The 21,378-nt window shown below is 47.6% G+C and overlaps 1 protein-coding gene across 5 annotated transcripts in view; it reads left to right on the forward strand.

Moving 5' to 3' along the window:
* The window catches only part of STAC (SH3 and cysteine rich domain), a 140,585-nt gene that overhangs the window by 78,194 nt on the left and 41,013 nt on the right, over nucleotides 1–21,378 (forward strand). For all 5 annotated transcript variants that reach the window (XM_086720382.1, XM_086720381.1, XM_086720384.1 and 2 more), the window contains exons 3-5: nucleotides 13,213–13,313; nucleotides 15,049–15,130; nucleotides 16,280–16,395. In XM_086720382.1, the coding sequence (XP_086576508.1) occupies nucleotides 13,213–13,313; nucleotides 15,049–15,130; nucleotides 16,280–16,395 (299 nt within the window). The remainder of the gene's footprint in view (nucleotides 1–13,212; nucleotides 13,314–15,048; nucleotides 15,131–16,279; nucleotides 16,396–21,378) is intronic.

The following is a 21,378-nucleotide window of genomic DNA, read 5'->3' on the forward strand; positions in this document are numbered from 1 at the left end:
CAAACTTAAAAAGAATTCATTCAACAAATATTTGTGGAGTATCTCCTTTCTGTTAGGTTTTGTTCTAAGCACTTAGGATGTATCAGTGAATAAACCAGGAAATGATCTTGACTCTTGTCAAGTTGACATTTTGGTTGGGGAGACAATGGATGGACGGGTGGATGGATGGGTGGATGGATGGATGGATGGATGGAAGAATTGTCTAAGGTCATAAGTGATGTAGAAGGAAGAATAATGTAAAGCCAGGTGAGAAAGATCAGGAGTTCAGAGGAAGGGACAGATTTCAGTATCACGGGAAGTGCTCAGGGTAAGCTTGTTGAGATCAGACCTGAGTAAGAGGCGCAGAAGGTGAGAGAACTCTGGGCAAAGAGCATTCCAAGTGAAGGAAACAACCAGAGCTCAAGACTTAGGCAGGAGTATGCCTTGTGTGTTAAGTAATAGCCCGGCAGCCAGTGTGCAGTGGACCAGAGTGGATGATGAGCAGAAAAAGAGATCGTGTGTAACCCTGGAGACCATTGTGAAGACTCTCACTTTTACTCTGTAATGTAATTGTATTTGCAAAAGGTTGCTTTAGCTGCTATGTACAGAATAGCAGCTCCTAAGTCTTTGGAGGGAGGGGGTAAGGATCGAAGCAGAGAGGACAGACGAGAGGCTGTCACAGCAGTGCAGGTAAGAGAGAAGGGTCTAGATTCCTGATACATTTGGAAGGAAGTGCCCAGCAGGATTTTCTGCGCATGGGCTGCATGAGGAAATCAGCAGACAGGGATGCTGCCCACAAAGTTTCTGGCCCAAGTCACTTGGGAAAATGGTGTTGCCGTCGACTGCAATGGGGACACGGCAGGCCGAAGAGGTTCTGGGCCATGTGTTGAGGGAAAAGGATCACTCATTCAGTCTCAGATGTGTCGGACTTTGAAATGTTTATTTGACAGCCAACTAGAAAAATGTCAAGCGGTCAGGTGTGCGAGTAGATTTGGAGTCTGAGGGGCTTATCTAGGTAAGAGATACAGATATTGGAGTCATCAGCCTGTGAATAGTATTTAAAGGGATACGGTTGGAGGCTCTGACCAAAGGAGTTACGGGTAGACGGAAAAGAGCAGACGACCAAGGATGGAGCCCTGGGACTCTCCAGGGTTAAAAAGTTGGAGAGAGAAGGAGGAGCCAGTAAGAGACCAGGAAGAAGTGCCTAGTGTGGTAGAGATTAACCAAGGAGATGTAGCATCTTAGAAGCCAAGAAAGAAAATGTTAAAGAGAATATCAGCCTTATTACATGCTACCACTGGTAGGTCAATTATGGGATGAACTTCGACTACTAGATTCATCTGGTGTCTGGTAAGGGTGAGAGCAGTTTGGTGGGCTGGTGAGAGCGACCTTCTAATGCTTCCTCATTAAGTATCAGAGAGACTCCCCCTTTATTATATTATAGAATATCCTTCTAACCCACCTTCGAGAAGAGCTTACATCAGGGGCACCTGGGTGGCTCGGTCGGTTAAGCGTCCGACTTCGGCTCAGGTCACGATCTCACGGTCCGTGGGTTCGAGCCCCACATCGGGCTCTGTGCTGACAGCGCAGAGCCTGGAGCCTGTTTCAGATTCTGTGTCTCCCTCTCTCTGTGACCCTCCCCGGTTCATGCTCTGTCTCTCTCTGTCTCAAAAATAAGTAAAGGTTAAAAAAAAAATTTAAAAAAAAAAAGAGCTTACATCAGAAGAAGTCTAGTTCTATGAGTAATTAGATTAATAGCTATTTCTAATGATAAACTCTTTTGTATATTATAAAATATATAATATACATATATATGAATATCCAGCCGTAAGAAGGAATGGAAAATGGAACACTGATACGTGTTACAAAGGGGATAAACCTCGAAACCAAACTTAGCAGAAGAACCCAGGCACAAAGGCTACATCTTGATGATTCCGTTTACATGAAATCGGTAAACCCATAGAGACACAAAGCAGATTGATGGTTCCCAGAAGCTAGGGGAGGGAAGGATGGGAAATAATTGCCTTTTGGGTATGGGGTTATTTTGGGGGTGATGAAAACGTTTTGGAATCAGATAAAAGTGGTGGTGGCACAATATTGTGAACGTACAGAATGCCACCGAATTCTTCACTCAACAGTGGTTAATTTTGTTATGTGAATTGCACCTCAGTTTAAAAAAAAAAGGTACTGGGGAAAAAGAAAAAGTTATGACCCACAGGCCAAATCTGGCCCCACCACCTGTTTCGAGCCAGGAGATAAGAATGGTTTTTACATTTTTTAATTGTTGAGAGAAAATCCAGGGAAGAGTATTTCATAACACATGAAAATTATATGAATTTAAATTTCAGCGTCTCTAAATAGAGTTTTATGGAGATACAGCCACACTCACTTGGTTAGTTGTTATTTGTGTCTGCTTCATGCTACAACGGTAGAGTGGGATAGATGCAGGGAAACCGTGTGGCTTGCAAAGCCTAAAATGTTTGCTCTCCTGCCCTTTACAGAGATGCTTTTCTGGCCCCTAGTCTAACTCCTCACAAAGAAAAACCAAACTAAAATGAAAAAGACAAAAAAACCCAAAAACTCCTTTATGGCCAAGCTTTGCGCTGTTGACGACTTTTCTTCTGGAGGAATCCTCCATTCTGTTGCCAGAATCTCCAGATTCTTGAAATATGTTTTTCAAAAAAGGAATTGGAATTGGGAGTTATCTGCCTTCCTTCTGGAAATTATGCCTTCCCTTGATTAGCTTGCAAGATAACATTTTAAAAATACTGTCCAAGATGACAAAAGAGCACTCCTAGCGCTGTGGTGAATGTCATGAAAATGTCACCGGTGGCTTGCTTGGTGTGGGCAAGATTGGTACCAGAGAGTGAGCACGGAGGAATAATTCTGTCCCCTCTCCATCCAGAAGGGGTAAACTCCAGAGCAGGCTAAGCTCCATGGTCCTCCCCGGCCCTCAGCCTCTTTTTTCTCTCCCACTTCCCTAAAATCAGAGTGGCAGATGAGGACAAGGGAGAGACCCACTCATGTCGATAGAATGGACCTTCTCAATTCGGACAGCTTCTGTCCACAATCCCTGCCGGAGCTTTCCAAATCCTAGTCTGATCTGAAATGTGCAGCTTGACTTCTCAGTGGCCCGTCTGTCCATAGGATGGATGAAAGTGCATACCTATTCATTTTGTCTTGCTCTGGGGGATGTGTGCTTGTTTGTTTATTCTCGCTCTCCAACCTTGCCCAGTGTGGCCCTTTCATACAGATCCTCTAGGCATACACGTGGTCCTGTGATACACAGAGATGTTCCAGAAGAAAGCCCAACTTTGCAGTGCAGGCATTCTCCCAGGAAAGCTGAGGGATCGAGGTCGTGCACACTGATGGTGCACAGGTACTTTAACCTCTAGTTCTAAGTTCTAATTCTCTCCCTTTGGCCATGGCTCCTAAAACTTCCATCCGTTCGGTCTGCATCAGGTTGTTAGAGGTCCTTAAATGGTTAGCTTATCACATTAATGCACAAAGAACATGTCATCATTATACATTATTATATTTAAGTGTTCAAGTATTATTGAAATAAAAATGTTAACGTAGTTAATAAATATGAATCTTATTTGTAAAAGAACAATGGAGTGACTTCTGTAAAGAATACACTTCTTTAGTATTTGATGCCCTATTCGTATTTAAAAGGCATCTGAGGTCACCTTTTACAGAGCAAGGCTCAATCTGCTTGTTTGTAAACTGAGTGCAGGAATTTGGGTGGCATACACACAGGAGAGCAGAAGGTAGGCTGTGTGCTCTCTGGGTCATGCCTCATCAGATCCTAAATTTGGAATGTCCAGTTCAACCTTCAAGGAATTTGGAAATCATGGAAATCATGACCTCAGGGAGAGCCACCGTTCAGACCTGCAGGTGGGGTACTTTCTAGCTCTATTACCGTTTCCTTTTGCAACTTGAATTGCACTTCCTAAAGAGAGGGCCCCTTGCTTTTCCCACTTTGTGGTCAAGATGCCCTTTCTCAGATGGGAGACTGAGGTCAGAGAACAAGGTCCCATCCAAGGTCTCAGAGCTAAAGTCTAATATCTAAATCTTCTGATGCCATAAATCCAACCTCTTCCACCTCGTCATGGTGCATTTGTGTTTTGTATATGCGTGTGTTACACACGCATATCCAGATCCGAACACACAAATCTAATACAGTCTACGCATGGAAGTTACAAGTTGTAGAACAGCTATCCTGCTTTTGTGCTCTTGTATTCTTTGGTATATATTTCTCCACGTTGGCTCCACTCTTCCTTTTAAAAGAATCAACCGGGGCACCTGGGTGGCTCTTAGGCGTCCGACTGTTTATTTCCGATCGGATCGTGATCGCACGGTTTGTGAGTTCAAGCCCCACATTGGGAGCTGCGCTGCACAGAGCCTGCTTGGGATTCTCTCTCCTCTCTCTCTCTCTCTGCCCCTCTCCCCGCTCATGCACTCTCTTGCTCTCTCAAAGTAAATAAATAAACATTTACAAAACAAAATAAAAGGATCAACCAAGATGAGAACATCTATGACATCAGTGTCATCTTCCAAACAAAAAATCAGTCCCTGAATAAGTGCGTATCAAAGCTAGACACGTCAGTGTGGACTTATATTGGCTAATGCGTTTGCAGCCTTGACTCCTGATGCATTAATGATCGCGTAAGTAATCGCCGGCTTAGCGGGCTTGACAATTAGCATCTACAGTGGGAAGGACTCTGTTTCCTTCTGCGTGTATCCAAGAGCGTGCGCTGAGCTGCGGAGCAGTAGAACCTGTAACTCCTTGCACGTATCTCTTACGTGGACCCGCAGCCTTGCGGTGGCTGGCTCATCCAGAAAACTCCTGTGCACCCCCGTCAGCTGTGAGAGCCTGTTTGTAACCCACCACATGTGATCAGAATGCCTCTTCCAAAGAGGATGCTGGGACAAGAACCATTTGCAGACCCAGAATCTCCTCGGGGAAACTCCTTGTTCCTTCTCGTCCAGTCTTCCAACTCTACCCTCATGGACCACGGTGACACATTTGTATTTTCATTCTCTCATTCTCGTAGGTAGTCAGAGCTGGGAGGACCGTGAATGGCTCTATAATGTTTCCCATTCAAGTTCGGTAGAAGAAGAAATCCAGACCAGATCAAGGTAGAGATGCCAAAGTGCAGATGGCTGGCAGGGGGCAGCAGGGGTGAGGGAAGAGAGCTGGGCTTCCAAATTGCGTAGACCTGGACCCTCATCCCGTCTGTCCTCGCTAGTCCTGTATCCCTGGGCTTCAGGTCACTCTCCGTAGAAATGAGAGAACAAAAATCCCTACCTCATAAGACTGTGGGGCTAAAAAAAAGGGGGGGGGAAAGTTGCAATATTGAGTTCCACAGCTAGTGAGTTACATATTCACCCCAGCTCAACATGTCCTCTTTCTTTGCCGTTGAAGTTCTCCGTTACCCCTGCCTTCTTCGGTTAAAATGATGTTTTGCATAGAACAGGTAATAATTAGTAATTACATCAAGAGACCTCCAGGAAAACTGCCTAACACTACACAAGAGCTCGATAATTTTTAATTCCTCCTGCTATCCTTTCTTCCTGCAGGATCAGGATGAGAATCCATTTCTGACTTCTAGTACAGTGGTCTTTCATCTCAAATGTGTGTGTGTGCGCCCACGAGCGAGCGTGCAGGCATGTGTGCGTGTGCAAGTGTGTGTGTGCATTGACTGCCAGGCTCCTTCCGTCTTAACTGTGCTTGGTTTTTCCTCCACTCATTTGGCTTCCTCTCAAGTCACCCGTTGTCCACGCGGGAAGAGACAGTCGCGCCCAGTGACTCCATTTGGCTTAGCTGACGTCGAGGAGCAGCGTGTGAAAGTCATGGAAACACCCCCTGCGTTCTGCATGGATTATTTTTAATTCTACATGGAGCTTCGACTCCTCCGAATCGTCCTATGTTATTTGGATTTGGAAGCACGGTTGCTAATAAGGGCACCAAAGTTCTAGAAAATCAACACGCTGCGGGTGATCCTTCAGGCCATCATTTACGTGGCGCTGTCGGTTGTGATTTCATTGTATCGGGACGGGAAACCTTGACCGAAGTTTTGTTTACCCCCGGCTATAATCAGGCATGTTTAGGTAGGGAGGGGCAAGATGTCAGGGTCATATGTGTGCGGTAAAGGCAATGATGGAAGTCTGAGGCATCTCTCCGTCAGGATAACAAAGACACAGACAAAATGATACGAGTCAAGGGGCAGGGCCAGTTTGATTCCAGTCCAGATAGTTTTCAACAGGTGCTCCAAAGAGGGTACAGAGAGCCGGTAGTAGAAACAGAGAGAGCGATTCCCCGAATCGGCTTTCAGCTCACTTCCTAGGTCAGGCAGGCATCACGTGGAACAGTGTCTGGCCTGGATCGTGGGGTCACCCAGACCCTGGGGTGTTCTGAGTCCCAGCGGGCCAGGGTGCAGTCACGTTGGAATGTGGGTATGAAAAGGAAGACCAGCTAGGCGGAGGCCCGTAGAGTCCAGATCTGCGGGCAGAGTAGAACCCCGGAGTGACACAAGCCTCCGGGATCCGAGACCACAAGGAGAAATCTAGCTCTTTCCATAGAATGAGTGGGGTGGACCCCCAGCATTCTCTTCGCCTGGGCACTTCTCTGGCCCAGGCCCGGGTGGGCTTTCGTTCCTGATGGACTGTAGCGTCCCGAGCCAAGCACTTTCCTGGCCACGAGGCTTCCAGCGATGAATGAACTGCCCGCCCTTCCGTGTCAAGGGCCTGTCGTGAAAGGTACTCTGGGAACAGTAAGGAGCTGCAGAGAGTGACAGGTCCCGTATAAAGGAAGGGGGGAGGGTGTGTGTGTGGGCGGCTCTGGAAAATACTTCAGAGGGGTTCCGGATGGGAAGCTGTTTAGCAGTTGAACGAAGAAACGTGGAAGAGGCCGTGCGAGCACGCTTCAGAAGGCTAATCCAGCCACCTTTGCCAAGAACCACAAACGATCTGGGAAAACGAAGGAGGTCAAGGTGGAGTACCCTGAAAATGAAGCAAGGCAACCAGGTGGGGGTCCCGTCACCGAGGGCTTCTTAACAGATTCCCACCTAATTCTTTCCCATCCCTTGTGGTAGTGTTTATCCAAGGATAAAGGGCCGTGGATGATGCCAGCTCTGTTATACTGCCTGTCTTTATTATTCAGCAGAGCTTTTGTTACAGCCTTTAGTTTAAAAACACTGTCCTCTTTCTACGGTTCACGGTTCACGTAGTTTCTAGCCCTTAAGTGCCTCTGGTCTTCCCAGGCACCAAAAACATGCACCAGTTGTTTTTGCTTTCATCTCGCTGGCCTTGAGACCCTTCCGTGACACGAATCTCTGGTATCCGCACGCTCCTGATGCTGGGATGTCTTGCCATTTCTTCTCCCAGCCGTGGCGTGCCTGTACTGGTGGAGATCAGAGGTAGTTAGTACCTAAACCCTTAGGGACAGGGGCTGGTATGTCTTTGAACTTTTCTTATCTTTATTCATCTGTGAATTCTTTATAGATACTTCATGGAATCCAAGAACTATTTATGGATCTCTTTATAGTCATATTTTTATGTACTTAGTTCTAATTTTTTTTAAGTTTCTTCCCCAAATCACAGTGAAGAGTCTTTTTTATTGTCTAATTTACATTCATTGTAACCAAGTAAATTGTAGGAGTAATTCCGTGGCTGTAGAATCTGGAAGCAAACGAATTATTACCCACAATTACAACTATTGTTCCCTGCAGAATTAAGTACTGTATTATCATTCCATTTCTTTTTCTATACAGGCTTATTTTTACTCATTCCTCATACCATTTCTCTGGTTAAGTGGTCCCGATGGTAAACCCTTGGTTTCTCCTGTTTTATCTTTAACCGATAAAATACGATATTTGGCCAAAAGTTAAGCAACGGCTTAGCGGCAGAATCTTATCAGAACGACTCTGGCCAATTGTTGTATAGATGCACGTGACCAATTTTATTTTTCAAATAAAAGGAGCCTGTCATCCAATGTACCTGATGCATTTGCGTTAAGAAAACCCCTTTCATATTTCTCCCAACATCGATGTAGAGAGCTTTATTCATGAGAGTGTCAACTCTTCGTTCTTCTGTGGACAGCTCACTTATCCCTGGTGGTAAATGATACCGTACTCATAACACAGCCCAGTGCCTGACAGTTCATCAGTGTTGCATCGGCTTGCACGGATCCATTCCAAGCCCCATGTGAGTATAGGAACTACCATTCTTAACAATTTTCAGCTGGAACGCATAGAACTATCTTAGATTTATCTCAGCAGCTCAGACCCCACGGAAGAAACCGATGGTTATGGGATCCGTTGGCTGCTCTCACCCCTCCAGTACCCCTTGCTTTCCTCCCTCTTCCTTGCTCTCATCTTCCCAAGTAGTTTTGTCACAATTTTGTGTTAGCTTGATAGTTTTATACACTGTCGTGACTGTTTCTGACTTCTGATTCAAATATGATACCATGATTACATTTTTTCTTGCACAGCTTCTGTATTCCCTCAATTAGAAATTGCCGTTTTGGGACACCTGGGTGGCTCATTCAGTTGAGCACCCAACTCCTGGTCTCAGCTCAGGTTATGATCTCGTGGTTTGTTGCATCGAACCGCACATCAGGCTCTGCCTGATGACAGCACAGAGCCTGCTTGGGATTCCTCCTCCCCCTCTCTCTCTCTTTGCCCCTCTCCCGCTCATGCTCACTCTCTCAAAATAAATAAATAAACATTTTTTTAAAAAGAAATTACCTTTTTAACTCTCTTGACGTTTTATGCACCTATAACTGTTTTTTCCCCCAGATGCTTCCATGTATCTGTCAAATGCCATATCTGTTGCACTGTCCAAACCTGAAGGGCATTAATCAACTTGGAAGTTCCATTTGTTTCCCAAGAGTATGGCCTTCATCTTGTAGCACCCATCTAGGGCCAGTGCAGACCTGTCACAGGAGCATGTCATTTCCCTCTCCTCTGTGTCAGTCCTTCTGTCATGCATTGGATCCAACAATTCCCTCTTGCTTCCTGTATTCCCTCATCTTTCTAAGGCACTTTCTTCAGTAGTTTTCTGAGAAAGAAAAGATTTCGAATCCCTGAGTGTGGTCCCCGAGTATGGGTGTATTCTGCCTACATAATTGTTGGTAATTTGCGTGGGTATAAAATTCTAGGTTGGAAACTATTATCTCTCAGAATTTTGAAATTCCGCAGTGTTTGAAGGTCCCTGACTTTCCCGTTTCCAAGTTGCTATTAGGAAATCCAGTCCTTCTCTTTTCTGCTAAATTCCTTGCCATTTTTCCAATTGATCCTCTATTTTTTTTTATTTTTTTTTAATGTTTATTTATTTTTGAGACAGAGAGAGACAGAGCATGAACAGGGGAGGGGCAGAGAGAGAGGGAGACACAGAATCTGAAACAGGCTCCAGGCTCTGAGCTGTCAGCACAGAGCTCGATGCGGGGCTCGAACTCAGGGACCGTGGGATCATGACCTGAGCCGAAGTCGGACGCTTAACCGACCGAGCCACCCAGGTGCCCCAACCAGTTGATCCTCTAAATACATGTTGAATTCTCTTCTGCTCTGGCCACTTCTCCCAGTAACCTTGTGATTTGGGGGCTTCTATCACTTTTTATTCCTGGTATGAATAAATGGAAATCTCGTGTGGCCGGTCCACCATGTTTATTTAACATCCAGTGACATCTTTATGTTTCCAAGTACTTAAACCCATGCAATCCCCTTTGCATATCTTTTGACACTATTACCATTAGCAACCCTAGGAGTACTTAGTAGTATTCCCATATGATAAGGACACAGCTGAGGCTCCAGGAATGTTAGTAGCTTTCTCAACTTTAAGGAGCCAGCATGTGACGGATTCTAATTTAAAATCGTATTTCTCCCACTCTTACTGAGGCATCAGGGTGCCATTAAGTGATGCCTTTGTGATGAAGGTCACTAATAATGAGTCAGACCAGAGCTTCCCCGTATCTTGCTACGGTAAACGGACACCACTGAGTGATGTGAATTATTCCTTTGAACTATTCTCTGAGCCACAAAATACAGGCTTTCCTCTTCAGTCACTCCTGTTATTGCACAGGAGAAATAGGAACACCTCAAATCAAATAATTGCTGGTGATCTGACTCATTCAGATAGTGGAGTGTATTAGAACAGACAAGGAAAACTGAAATTATGGGATGCAGGTCTGAAGGAAAATAAACTTTACTGTATAATGGTGCTACCTCAGAGTTCAGCACACAATGAAATAACTCCTCTTCAAAGCTTTTACTTACATTCTCTCCCAGGGCACAAATAGCATTCTCTAATTTGAAAACAAAATATAAGGAGTTGCTTTCAAAAGTCCAATATGCTGAAGACGTTGTAGTCTTTTGGCTAAGTGGTTACTCTCAAAAAAGAGTGGCTTTCCAGCTAGTATTTATGACTAAGCACACATCCCCAGTAATTTCTGGTTTGTTTACATGTCACTTTGACGTTCTGTGGTTGTAAGAGCGGACACGCTTTGTGTTCAAGGATATGTGCTCAAAGGGAGTTTTCTGGTAATACCTCCTGAAGGGCTTGTAGGGTCCTTGTCAGACAAGAGTTTGCCCATTGCTTTTCCCAGCTGAATATCGTGTTCTTGTACTTCCTTTTTTCTTTATCATCTAATTAGCCCCATTCATATCTTCCTGTACATTAACCCCGCTAAAGCAAGGAAGCTTGGGGTCAAGTAGTGGAAAGGTGAAACTAGGCAATACATCCTCTGACCTGGACCCCCAGGCTTCTCATCTGTGAAACGAAATCGTACATACAGATGATCTTCAAGTCCTCTCCCGGCCCTTGAATGCCGTTTCTACACCATCAATGAATCAACTCCACTTCATTATCTAAAGCAATCACCCCTGTTTCGGTACGTGTGCGACCATGAGAGAATTCGTTCATTAATGTATTTAACACATATTTATTGGATGTTGTAGTCAGAGCTGGGTACACAGTAGCAAATGAGCAAACACAGCCCTGAGCCTCATTGGGTTCACAGCCCAGGAGGAAAGGCATACATAAACAAACTCTCGAATAAATAATTGTGATAAAGCCTGGGGAAAAAATAACAACAGAGTGCTGTAAGAAAGAATTAAAAAAAAATAAAAAAGATCATTTAGACAGAAAAGGGGGAATGTTGCCAAGAAAGCTTCGTTGAAGAAATGGCAAGAGACCCAAAGGTCTCTTCACCGGCTAGCCAAGTGGAGAGTAATAGAGACAGTGTTCTAGGCATGTAGGGCGGCGTGTGTGAAAGACCCTGAGGAATTTAAGAGCTTGTGCATCCAGGGGATTTGCAGAAGGCCATGTGGCTAGAGCATAGCGAACAAGGGCATGGGCCTGAGATCAAAGCAGATACGGGCTCCCACCACATCATCCAAAGCCTGCCCACCTTGCTGAGCATTGTGTATAATGTCAGAAAGACGGGAAGAACCTACTGAAAGATGTTTACACAAGAGAGGGAGGTGATTCAAGTGCGTTTGTAAACGATTGTTCTGGTCCCTGTGTGTGCACGGGAGGAAGACAAAAACAGATAAACAAGTTCAGTTAGGAATTTGTCCGGACAAGAGCCCAGGAGGCAATGGCAGAGAAGAGGGTTGTGTTTCCCACATGATCTTGGGGTGGTCTCCTCATTTCGCTTCAGGAGTCAGCTGCGGGTGCCGTGGGATACTTGAGGCCTCGCGTCTCAGGGTATGTGTACGTATTAATAATGCCTGTGAGATGTAGGGAGTCCCATGGCCTCCCCAGTGGTCTTCTTGAACAACATTCTTCGTGTGAACATTCCTCGTTCACAGCCACAGCTGTGGGTCCCACAGGCTCCAGGAGACAGAAGCCAAGCTTTTAAAATCATCTCCTTAATGCCACTCTAAGTAAGACTCGGTAGAGAAGAAGGCCCTATCCTTCTCATTTTGTGGAAGGGGCACGATAAAAGTAACAGTGCCTCAGTGGCTCCACAAGGGCACCCTCTCCAGCCCCCCACCTTTCTCCCTTTTCTTTCTTAAAAACTTTTTTAATGTTTATTTTATTTTTGAGAGAGAGAGAGAGAGCATGAGCGGGGGGTGAGGAGGGGGAGTGAAGGGCAGAGAGAGAGAGAAGGAGACACAGAATTCGAAGCAGGCTCCAGGCTCCGAGCTGTCAGCACAGAGCCCGACGCGGGGCTCAAACCCACAGACCCTAAGATGGTGACCTGAGCCGAAGTCGGACGCTTAACCGACTGAGCCACCCAGGCGCCTCCCTCAACCTTTTCTAATGTGCTTCATGTGCTCGGTTATCCAAGAGCTCTACACTCCATTTTGGCAGCCCATTTTTGAGGCCTGTTAGGAGCCGACCAGCTCGCTCTGTTTTGCACCTCTTGTCTTGGACCAAGTGGAGACAGACAAACGTCCCGCACTGGTATCTTCACCAAGTCTCCCTGCAACTGCTCTGTAACACACAGACTGCAGGTGGCCGACACCCCTCCCAGCTCCCTGAGGCCCCCGCACCAGCCATCTTGTCTACCCCCCAGCCCTGCTGCCTTGAGCCTCACTGCAACAGCGTGGTCCCCAGGGTGCCTCTCTCCTCTCTCCTCCTCTCCTCCTTTCTTCCCACCCCATCATGACACCCTGTCCTCTGATGCCTCCTGTCCCAGGAGGCTGTGTGACTCCTGTAGCAGTGCTCTCACGGCTGCCCACCTCCTCTTCCTCTTTTGCCAGACAAGGGCTGGTGTCGGATCCAGTCCCCTGTCCCCACGCTAAGTACCGTCAGCCCCCCTCGCACATAGACCATGCTGTTCCCCCTTTGTCGGCCATTTTTCTGAGAATCTGTCTGACAGCTCAGACTCTGTGAGAGGAACTCGGGTAAAAATGGGCAAAATTTCCAGCACTTCCACTGCTTGGCAAGACATGCAGAAGAACAGAGACGGGCGGCCTGTAGGAAGGGTAGAAAGACCAGCACTTACCAGCCTGAGCTGCGTGAACAATGGAAGAGGCTGAGATTTTCTGGAGCGATGGGGAGGACGGGAGTAGGAAGAAAGCAGAGCTGGTACCTTAGTAGAAGAGGTGGGAGAAGGGAAAAGAACGGGCCACAGTATCTTGTCCATTCCAAGACATCATGCGACAGTGACAGATGAGAAGAAGTACCTGGGTTTGGGGAGCAACCACTCTTTCAGGGACTTGATGCGAGTCGGCCAGGTAAAGGGGGGTCGCATCCTAACCGAAGCTCGCGCGTGTCTGACAGGAGCAAACGCTAAGCATGGGCTGCGCTGCAAGGCCTGTAAGATGAGCCTCCACCACAAGTGCATGGATGGCCTAGCACCCCAGCGGTGCATGGGCAAGCTGGTAAGGGCTGGTGCCAGGAGTGAGCCCAGAACCCCCCGCACGTCCCGAGGTCCCTCCCCGCGGCACCCTGGTAGCCGGACACTAGGAAGGCGGCCCCAGAACCCCAGGGCTGCCAACCGGGCTTCCTTATTGGCATAATGATCAACCAGAAGAGGAGCTTTATCAACCTAAGAGACAGATGCTCCCCATGTGAAAGGGCTCAGGGTCTTTAACAGAGTGGCCAGCTTGTCCGGGGTTGGAACTTTTTCAACGTCAGCACCGGAAGTCCCACGTCCTGGGACCGTCCGTGTTTTAAAGATGAAAGTTGGGCATCCCGGGAACCCCGTCAGCCCAGAAAACCTAGGGTGGCTGGTCACCTCAGTGCTCCATTGGCTGACAGCACCGGGGATGTCAAGAAGGGGAGAGAGATTAACCACCGCGTTCAAAAATGGGGAGAGTAATAAAAATTGACACACCACTTTGACAGATCTTGGCGGCCAACACCAGGAAGGTCAGATGGCCCTGGCCCATTCTGGGCTGGTCCACCATCTTGGGACTGTGGGCTCAGTACTGCCTCCCCATGTTGATTAAAAGGAACCTCTTTTGAGGGTATTGAAACTAGGATGGCCAAAGAGCTGTCGAAGGGACGAGAATGTCTACCCTAGAGGTAGATACTTAGGCTATGACAGTGATCTTCAAAAAAACTTAAGACCTGAGGAATTCTATCCTGCTCAAGGAATTTATCCTTGATTAAAAGGAACGTCTTTTGAGGGTATTGAAACTAGGATGGCCAAAGAACTGTCGAAGGGACAAGAATGTCTACCCTAGAGGTAGATACTTAGGCTATGACAGCGATCTTCAAAAAAATTTAAGACCTGAGGAATTCTATCCTGCTCTGTGGCTCCAGGGAAAAGACTGAGGATCAGTAGATGCCAAGTCTTACCAACCAGAGACAGTGTCACCAAAGACCTGCTTTCAGGGTTACTGAGCACTCCTCCCACCAACCTCCCCCCTCCCCATCACGGGCAGTATTCAAAAAAAGGAAGATACCACCTTCCAGGAATATCGGAGAGGATTCTAGACTTGTAGTAGGGTCTGGGCCACAAAATTCCCTTCCAACACTGGGATATAATTAGTCAGGTTCTTAGTTCATCTCCTTACTCTGGTTGGCAGTATCCTCTTTTCTAAAACCCCTGCCTCACCTGATCCCGTCCTCCTCCTCGGCCAATGGAGATGCCCGCAAGCCAAAGCAAAGACCATGAATGAGGGGTCAGAAAAACATAACAGAGTCTAGAACACAAGGCAGATGGCTCTGGGGGGAGCTTGTCATATACACAAGGGCCTTACGGCCTCCCTCTCGGGTCGGCTTCCACTCTTCCAGGCCTTTTATGATTTTGATAAACCTCAATAGTAAGCCACGTTGAAATAATGCATGCCAGTCCATTTGGATCCTGGGAGATGAGATGATGGGAGAGGAGTCTGGGCACAAGGGAGGCTGCTATGGTCTGAGAAGGAGGAGAGACAAGAAAGGGAAGGACAGGGCTGGGGCTTGCTTTCTAGGTGCAGTCGTAGCTTGCTTACTGCCACCTGTACCTCCCGCCCCCCCGGGGATAACTTGTAGGACAAGCCAGCATCTTAAAGGGCGACAGAGGGGTGCCCCTGGCGAAACCAGCTGGTGTTATCTTCAGAGCTCTTGTGTGGTTCTCTCCATCTCATCAGTGACATTAAGCCCTTCTCTTTCTCATTCTCTCTCCAGCCAAAAGGGTTTCGGCGTTACTACAGCTCCCCTTTGCTCATTCACGAACAGTTTGGATGCATTAAAGAAGTTATGCCCATCGGTGAGTTGGGACGCTGATGGGCCGAGCTGGGTTTTGAGCAGCATGGTCCGCATTCACGGCTGCTGTTCTCCCAGGACCGCAGGCCCAGTGGGGTGTGTTTGTGCGTCTGTCTGCTGGCTGATTGGGTTACGACTGTTGGCTTTGCTGGAGGGGATACAGTAGGTGGAACAAATTCTCCTTTCCCTGATGAAGCTTGAAAAACACCCAAGTCCCAAAGGCTGCTGATACGCTATTCCTTTGGGAATGCTGTTCCTTTGGGAATGCCATTCCTTTGGGATGGAATAGCATGGAGTGTAGCATCTCACAGAGCCGACCCAGCTTCCCCGCTGACCCACTAACTGTGTGTCCGGACCCTTTACCCAACCTGTCAGACCCTGTAAAGGGAGAACAGCAAAGGCTGCTTTTCATAATTGTTGTAAAAAAAATAATTGTAAATGATAGACCAGTATTTGGAAGGAACTCTGTGAATATCACTTATTCTTTAATGAGGACCAAAAAGATGATGTCTTATATGTATAGATATTTCTGGCTTGAATTTATTCTTTAACAATATCTTTCAGTTTACTTCCATCTCTCTCTCTCTCTCTCTCTCTCTCTCTCTCTCTCTCTCAGAATCCCTACATCTATTTTTGCCTTTGGATGGGGGGCGAGTTTTAAACTAGAAATGGATAAGTCAGAAAGCTTTTAAAGAGAAATTCACGAGGCCTGGTGATGCCCAATTCTTTCAACACTTGCCTCCTACTGCAGACTTTGTGTCTCGCTCAAGGCTTCACACCTTGGCGAGCAAAACCTCGCCCTAGAGGAAATAAAGCTGGTCCCTGGGAAGAACCTTGAAGTTGGAGTCCTGGGGACAGATAACAAATGAGGAAAACCAATGAATCAGGAAGTGTCTGGGAGCAGAGAGCTCTGGTTGTAAGTGACGGGTGCAGGGGAAGGACCTGGCCAATGAGCACCTATTACGGGGGTGGGAAATCTGCCAGGAAAGCCCAACCACACAGAGCTCCATTTTCCCAGGGATTAGTGGGTCTTCCCCACAAAGGCTTCTTCTCAAGGGCTGTTGACCCAGGAGATGTGATAAAGGCTTGGCTGCATCCCTGATGGTAAGTTGAGGAAACCTGTCACTCAGACGACCTTTCTCTTCCATTGCAGCCTGTGGCAATAAGGTGGACCCCGTCTACGAGACCCTCCGCTTCGGCACCTCCCTGGCCCAGAGAACAAAGAAGGGCAGCTCGGGCAGTGGCTCTGACTCGCCTCACAGAACCTCTGTAATTGTCCCCTTCTTCCCTCGGTCCACCTGCAGAGCTCTGGGAGGGAGGGCCATGGGCACCGCAGCAGCGATGGGTTTCCCCCTAAATGCGTCAGGAGGGCGGGTCTGTTGGGAGTCAGGCAGCCTCTGAAGGGAAGTCCCAGATGCCTTGGGCCACTTGCCCTTCTGTGGCCAGCACCCAGGGATCATTTTACTCTCATCCTCAAAGACCATGCTCTTGGCCTCCGCTCCTTGACTGTCCATGCATTCCCCCCACCTTCCCCTTCCACCGATAATAGATAACAACATGTCGGTCACCACACAGAAAGGTTTCACCCAACGAGTAGCGGGAGCAGGAGAGTCCCAGTTGTGTCCAGTTCTCCTTCCAGCTACATCCCAGTTCAAAACTACAGCTCTTTCTCGGTCGTTTCTCCGTATGATGAGTTACTTCCCTGGGCTTCACACGACAGCTGCCCCCTCCCCTGCGGCGCTTGAGCTGTGTCATTAAGTGGGGGCCTGGTTCCATGGGACACTCACCCTCCCAAACACCGCTTCTACATTTTACTTGCTCTAACATCACTGTTCCCATGCATCCCCGCTGCATGCTGTCATCATCCTATGGCTGGCTACCCCAACCAGAATTTCTAAAAATGCCCCAAGATGCCATACAGCTCTGCAGATCACGCTGAAGGCCACCATCCCTCCTGCAGAGGCAAGGACCTGCGAGTGCATGTTCCGGGTAGGATAGCTCGCACCCAACTACCGTCGCATCCCCTATTAGACTGGGGCTTCCGGGCACAGATGAGCCGCCAGGTGGTCTGCCCGGCTGGGTCCCGTGGATCATGGGAGAAGGGCGGGGCTTACCCCTGAGAGGGGTCCTCAGGAGCTGAGTTGAAGCAGCTCCCTCAGTGGGTGCAGGTTAATCCGCAGGATAACCTAGATTGTGGTCTGTGAGTAGATATGGAGGTCGGGTGGCTGAGTAGGTAGGATTGCAGGTCCTCTGGTGCCACATGGTTACCCTAGATGCCACCTTTAAACTCCCTGAAAGCCCTGTTCTTCATGCATCCCGCTGATTGCTAAGAGGGAAGAACCAAAACTTGTTCGACTCTGTGTCCCGGCTGAACACAAAACTGACGTCCATCCGCTCTCCGTCTTACTTGGCAAACGTGAACGAGGTGCCCCCAGTTCACGAGCACCGTAGAGGACACCAAGAAGTGGAGGACGTGGCTTGTTACCCTCAGAATTCACAACTTGTCACAGAAGACCAATGCAATAGAGAAGAAAGCGGGTGGCATTCTTTAGCATTTTTTAAGAAATACACTCTTACAGGTCTTGTACCGTTTTTCTTAAGAATAAGAACGTACGTGTGAAGGGTACGATACCAACTAAGTCACATGAGCGCTGCGGGATTTCGGAGTAAAGATGGAGTATGTTTCGGCAGACGTTGCGGTCAAGCAGCGCAGGTGTGAGTTGTGACATTTTAAGGTCCTTGACCCTCATGATCTCCCTCGGGAGGCTGTACATCAAATCAGCAGTCCCTGTGGCAGCGTTAACTCATTTCCTAAAAGAAGGGTAAAAGTGCTGCTCAATGTGATGAAAACATACAGAGTACATGTGGGTGGGATTTATCTTACATACACATTGGTTACGGCTGCTACGTGGGTTGGTTAATAGTAAGAGTATACGTAAAGCTTCTAGCATAGGGCCTCGCACCCAATACGTGGCAGTTGCCACTATGTTATTTTCATTAAGCATCTAGCCCTTGAATTTGAGTTGTTATTATGAAGTGAAACAAGGGTGTAATCCATTAGAAAGGCAGGTGTGTTGTCCGAGAAGGGCAGTTCCCAGGCCATCCCCAAATGGGGCCGATTACTGGGCTCTGTAAGAGGCTAGACACCCCCCCCACCCCCAGGGTTCCACCCTGCTCTTCTGCTCAGACCGTCTCCTCTGATGTTCCTCCAATCACTCCTTAAGCCAGGGCTGTTCGGAGGGCTCTGCTTTGGCTTGGCCATTCTGTGCCCCATGCTCTTCCTGGTTATCTCGTTCACATTCCACTGGTCCAAGCACCACGTCTAAAGCTGATGACTCTAGATACTTATTGTCCTAACCTCCTGTCCAAGTACCAGACTGGTCCTACAGAAATCTCTAAATCAGCATGTCCAAGCTAAACTGATGTACCATCGGTGATTGGGTCCTGTCGCTCAGAACTCAGAAATGTGTATCAAAAGTGCCTTTTGTCTCTGTCCCCGGTGCTGGAGGTTTGAATCCCACCATCTCTCACCCAGATTATTTCCAAGAAATAGCTGTGTTCCCCTCTTCCTTTCGAGTCTACTCGTATCAGTACCTCCAGATTTGTCTTCTTTTGAAGAAATTCTTTGTGCAGGGTTCCTAATTGAAACACTGTATTGATTTGCTTATGCCCAGACTCTAGCATGGCATATGAGGCCTGTCACTGCACTAAAGACCCACCTTCCCTTGAACGCACCAAACTCTTTGACATCTCCATCTTAGGACTTGCCGTTCCCCTAGTTGAAGTTCTTTAAGACCAACTTGTTAGTCTTAGTTTTTACACATAGTTTTTACACAAACCATGAAGAGTTCTCAGACTCCCCGAAGCACGATGAATTGCTCCCCGCCTGGATCTTCAAAAACTTCCTTTCTTATAGGATAGAGACAATTGAAGCTTCTGCTTTTGCCTCTCTTTCCAAAATTACAGACCCAGCGACTAGACATCAGGGCTCTCTGTTCCCTAGTCATCTCATTATATGGGGGGGCTGGCACCTCCATTCCCTAGTCATCTCATTATATGGAGGGCTGGCACCTAGGGGGCACTCAGGAAATGCTTGAAGAATTAACAAGGGATTCTTCAAGGCTGACCTCAGAACCCTCAAAGATACACGCAGCCTCTCGTTACTCATGTTCCCAGCACTGAACACACTTTGCAGCTCTCTGGGTAGCCACGTTCTTCCCAGAGAACTGGTTGCTTTCTGGAGTTTTGAAAAAGTTGATTTGGACGCTTTTTGCCCGTGTTCTTGTGTTTTTCACGGGGGAGAGCATTTTTGGATGTCCTTATCCTTTATTCCCATTCACATCGCCGGAGTGTTGCTGGGCCTTGCCCACATCTTGTTTCTACCTCTGTGTAGACAACATCTCTCTTCCAGGTCTGGGTCAGGTGCCCTTTCCCTGGGCGCCCAGAGCAACCAGTTCATGTATCACAGTGATTTGCAGATTGCTTGGTATTTTGCACTTTCGTGTTTCATTTTTCTCTCTCCTTCAACTAGACTAAGCTGCCCAAACACAAGGACTCTCCATTGGCCTCTAATTTCTGTTGTTTTATATCACCGATTCTCAAACTTTGGGGGGAGGGGGGGTATCTGGATCCACTGAAGAGCTTTGTAAAAATATAAAGAGCAGGGCCCTGTCCTGCTGCAACAAGCCTGGGGGCTCTGTGTGCTTCATTAGCCCTCCGGGTGATTCTGATGCCCACCCAAGTTTGAGAACCACTGATCCAGGTACAGATCATGTCCTTAACCCCACACACCATGTGGCATCTTCTTTGTTAGGAGAGTGAAAAGGGCCATCACTGCCACTAAGGTGCTTCCCCCAAGGCCACATTCACCCTTTCCGAGTCAAGACTTCTGTCTAAAAGAAAACTACAAACTGCTCCGGCCGGAGTGGAGGGACCCCCGTCCACTTTACCTGCTTGCTCGCATGGGCCTTTCTCAAGTCTCTGGTGACAGCCAGCGTATCCTCAGTCCACGTGCAGCACGTGTATCTCCCATGCTTGGCTGATACTCGCACTAGTGGAAAGGCAAATGGAAAACCAGCCCAGGGAGGCAAGAGCAGACGGGGGGCTCCCCAGAGGTGGCCCCGAGGTGGCCACACCAGCAGCACACGGCTGTCCCTGGCCCCTGCCGTTCTGAACTGTGCTGAACGCATGATGAGGAGACCCCCTCAGAAACACTCCACCGTAGGCAATGAACATAACGTGTCCGCCTCCATATTTTTTAGTCATGGTAGCAATGGCAAGACCATCAGGGAGACAACTTACGGATGTCCGGTTTGCTTTTCTGTCTAAAGTGGTTTTGTTTCTAGCCATGTCTGGACCCTACAGCCTGGTTTTGAGGGCAAAAGCCATGGTTTTCTGCATGTCAATAAGGTATCCATTCATCACAGCCCATTTCAACTTCCTGCCACCGGCTCTGTCGGGAAATTTTCTCGGAACTGTGCTCTCTGAAGGCGTCGTTCTCAGAGCTGCAGGGAGACAAAGACAGATCAAATTGTCCTTAAGTATCTGTCACTCCACTCTTTCCCCAGAGTCCACCTTGCCTCAATGAAGAAAACAGAAACAATTGATCGGTACTTTAAAATGATGTTGCTTCCTTCCTGCAGGGTCACGTGGTCATGAACTTCAGTCGGTTGCCTTCCTTGCAGTTCGTTATGTCCTAGAGCTAACATATTCCCACATAGCAAAGCTCTGTCCCACGCGTTTATTTTCTTCCAGAGCTGTCCAAGCACCGGCTTTACTTTGTAGGCAAGTCGCTGCCTGGCTCTTTCGAAATCATGATGTTTCCTTTAATGTGCTTTCAAATGTCCTAGGGTATAAAAGGCTTGATGGCTTGGGAAGGCCAGCAGAAACCAGATTCAGAAACTTTCTGGGAGTTGGTTGGCTAGTGTGCGAACACTCTTCAGTTTCATCAGATTAAATTAACATAATAAGAGCAACTTTTGGTCAGAAATAGCCTCAAAGGAGCAGGGGATGCGTGACTTAGAGACCCCGTGACATCTGTGTTTTTTTCTTCTTTTCTGATGTGTCATGAAAGTAAGAATGGCTGGGGAAAAGCCTAAAGCTAAATTGTGAGAAAAATCAGTCTCTAGAAGGTGATGCTAATGTGCTCTAGCCCCCTGGATGGGCTGGGAAGGCAAACTTGTTCCTCTCTGTTAAGATACAAACAAATTGTTTTAAAAATGTGACTCTCCTCTGAGGCCGCCTGAATTCCCC

The sequence above is a fragment of the Puma concolor genome, chromosome C2 (genome assembly GCF_028749965.1).
Source record: "Puma concolor isolate L17-30 chromosome C2, mPumCon1.1.hap2, whole genome shotgun sequence".
Lineage (NCBI taxonomy): Eukaryota > Metazoa > Chordata > Mammalia > Carnivora > Felidae > Puma > Puma concolor.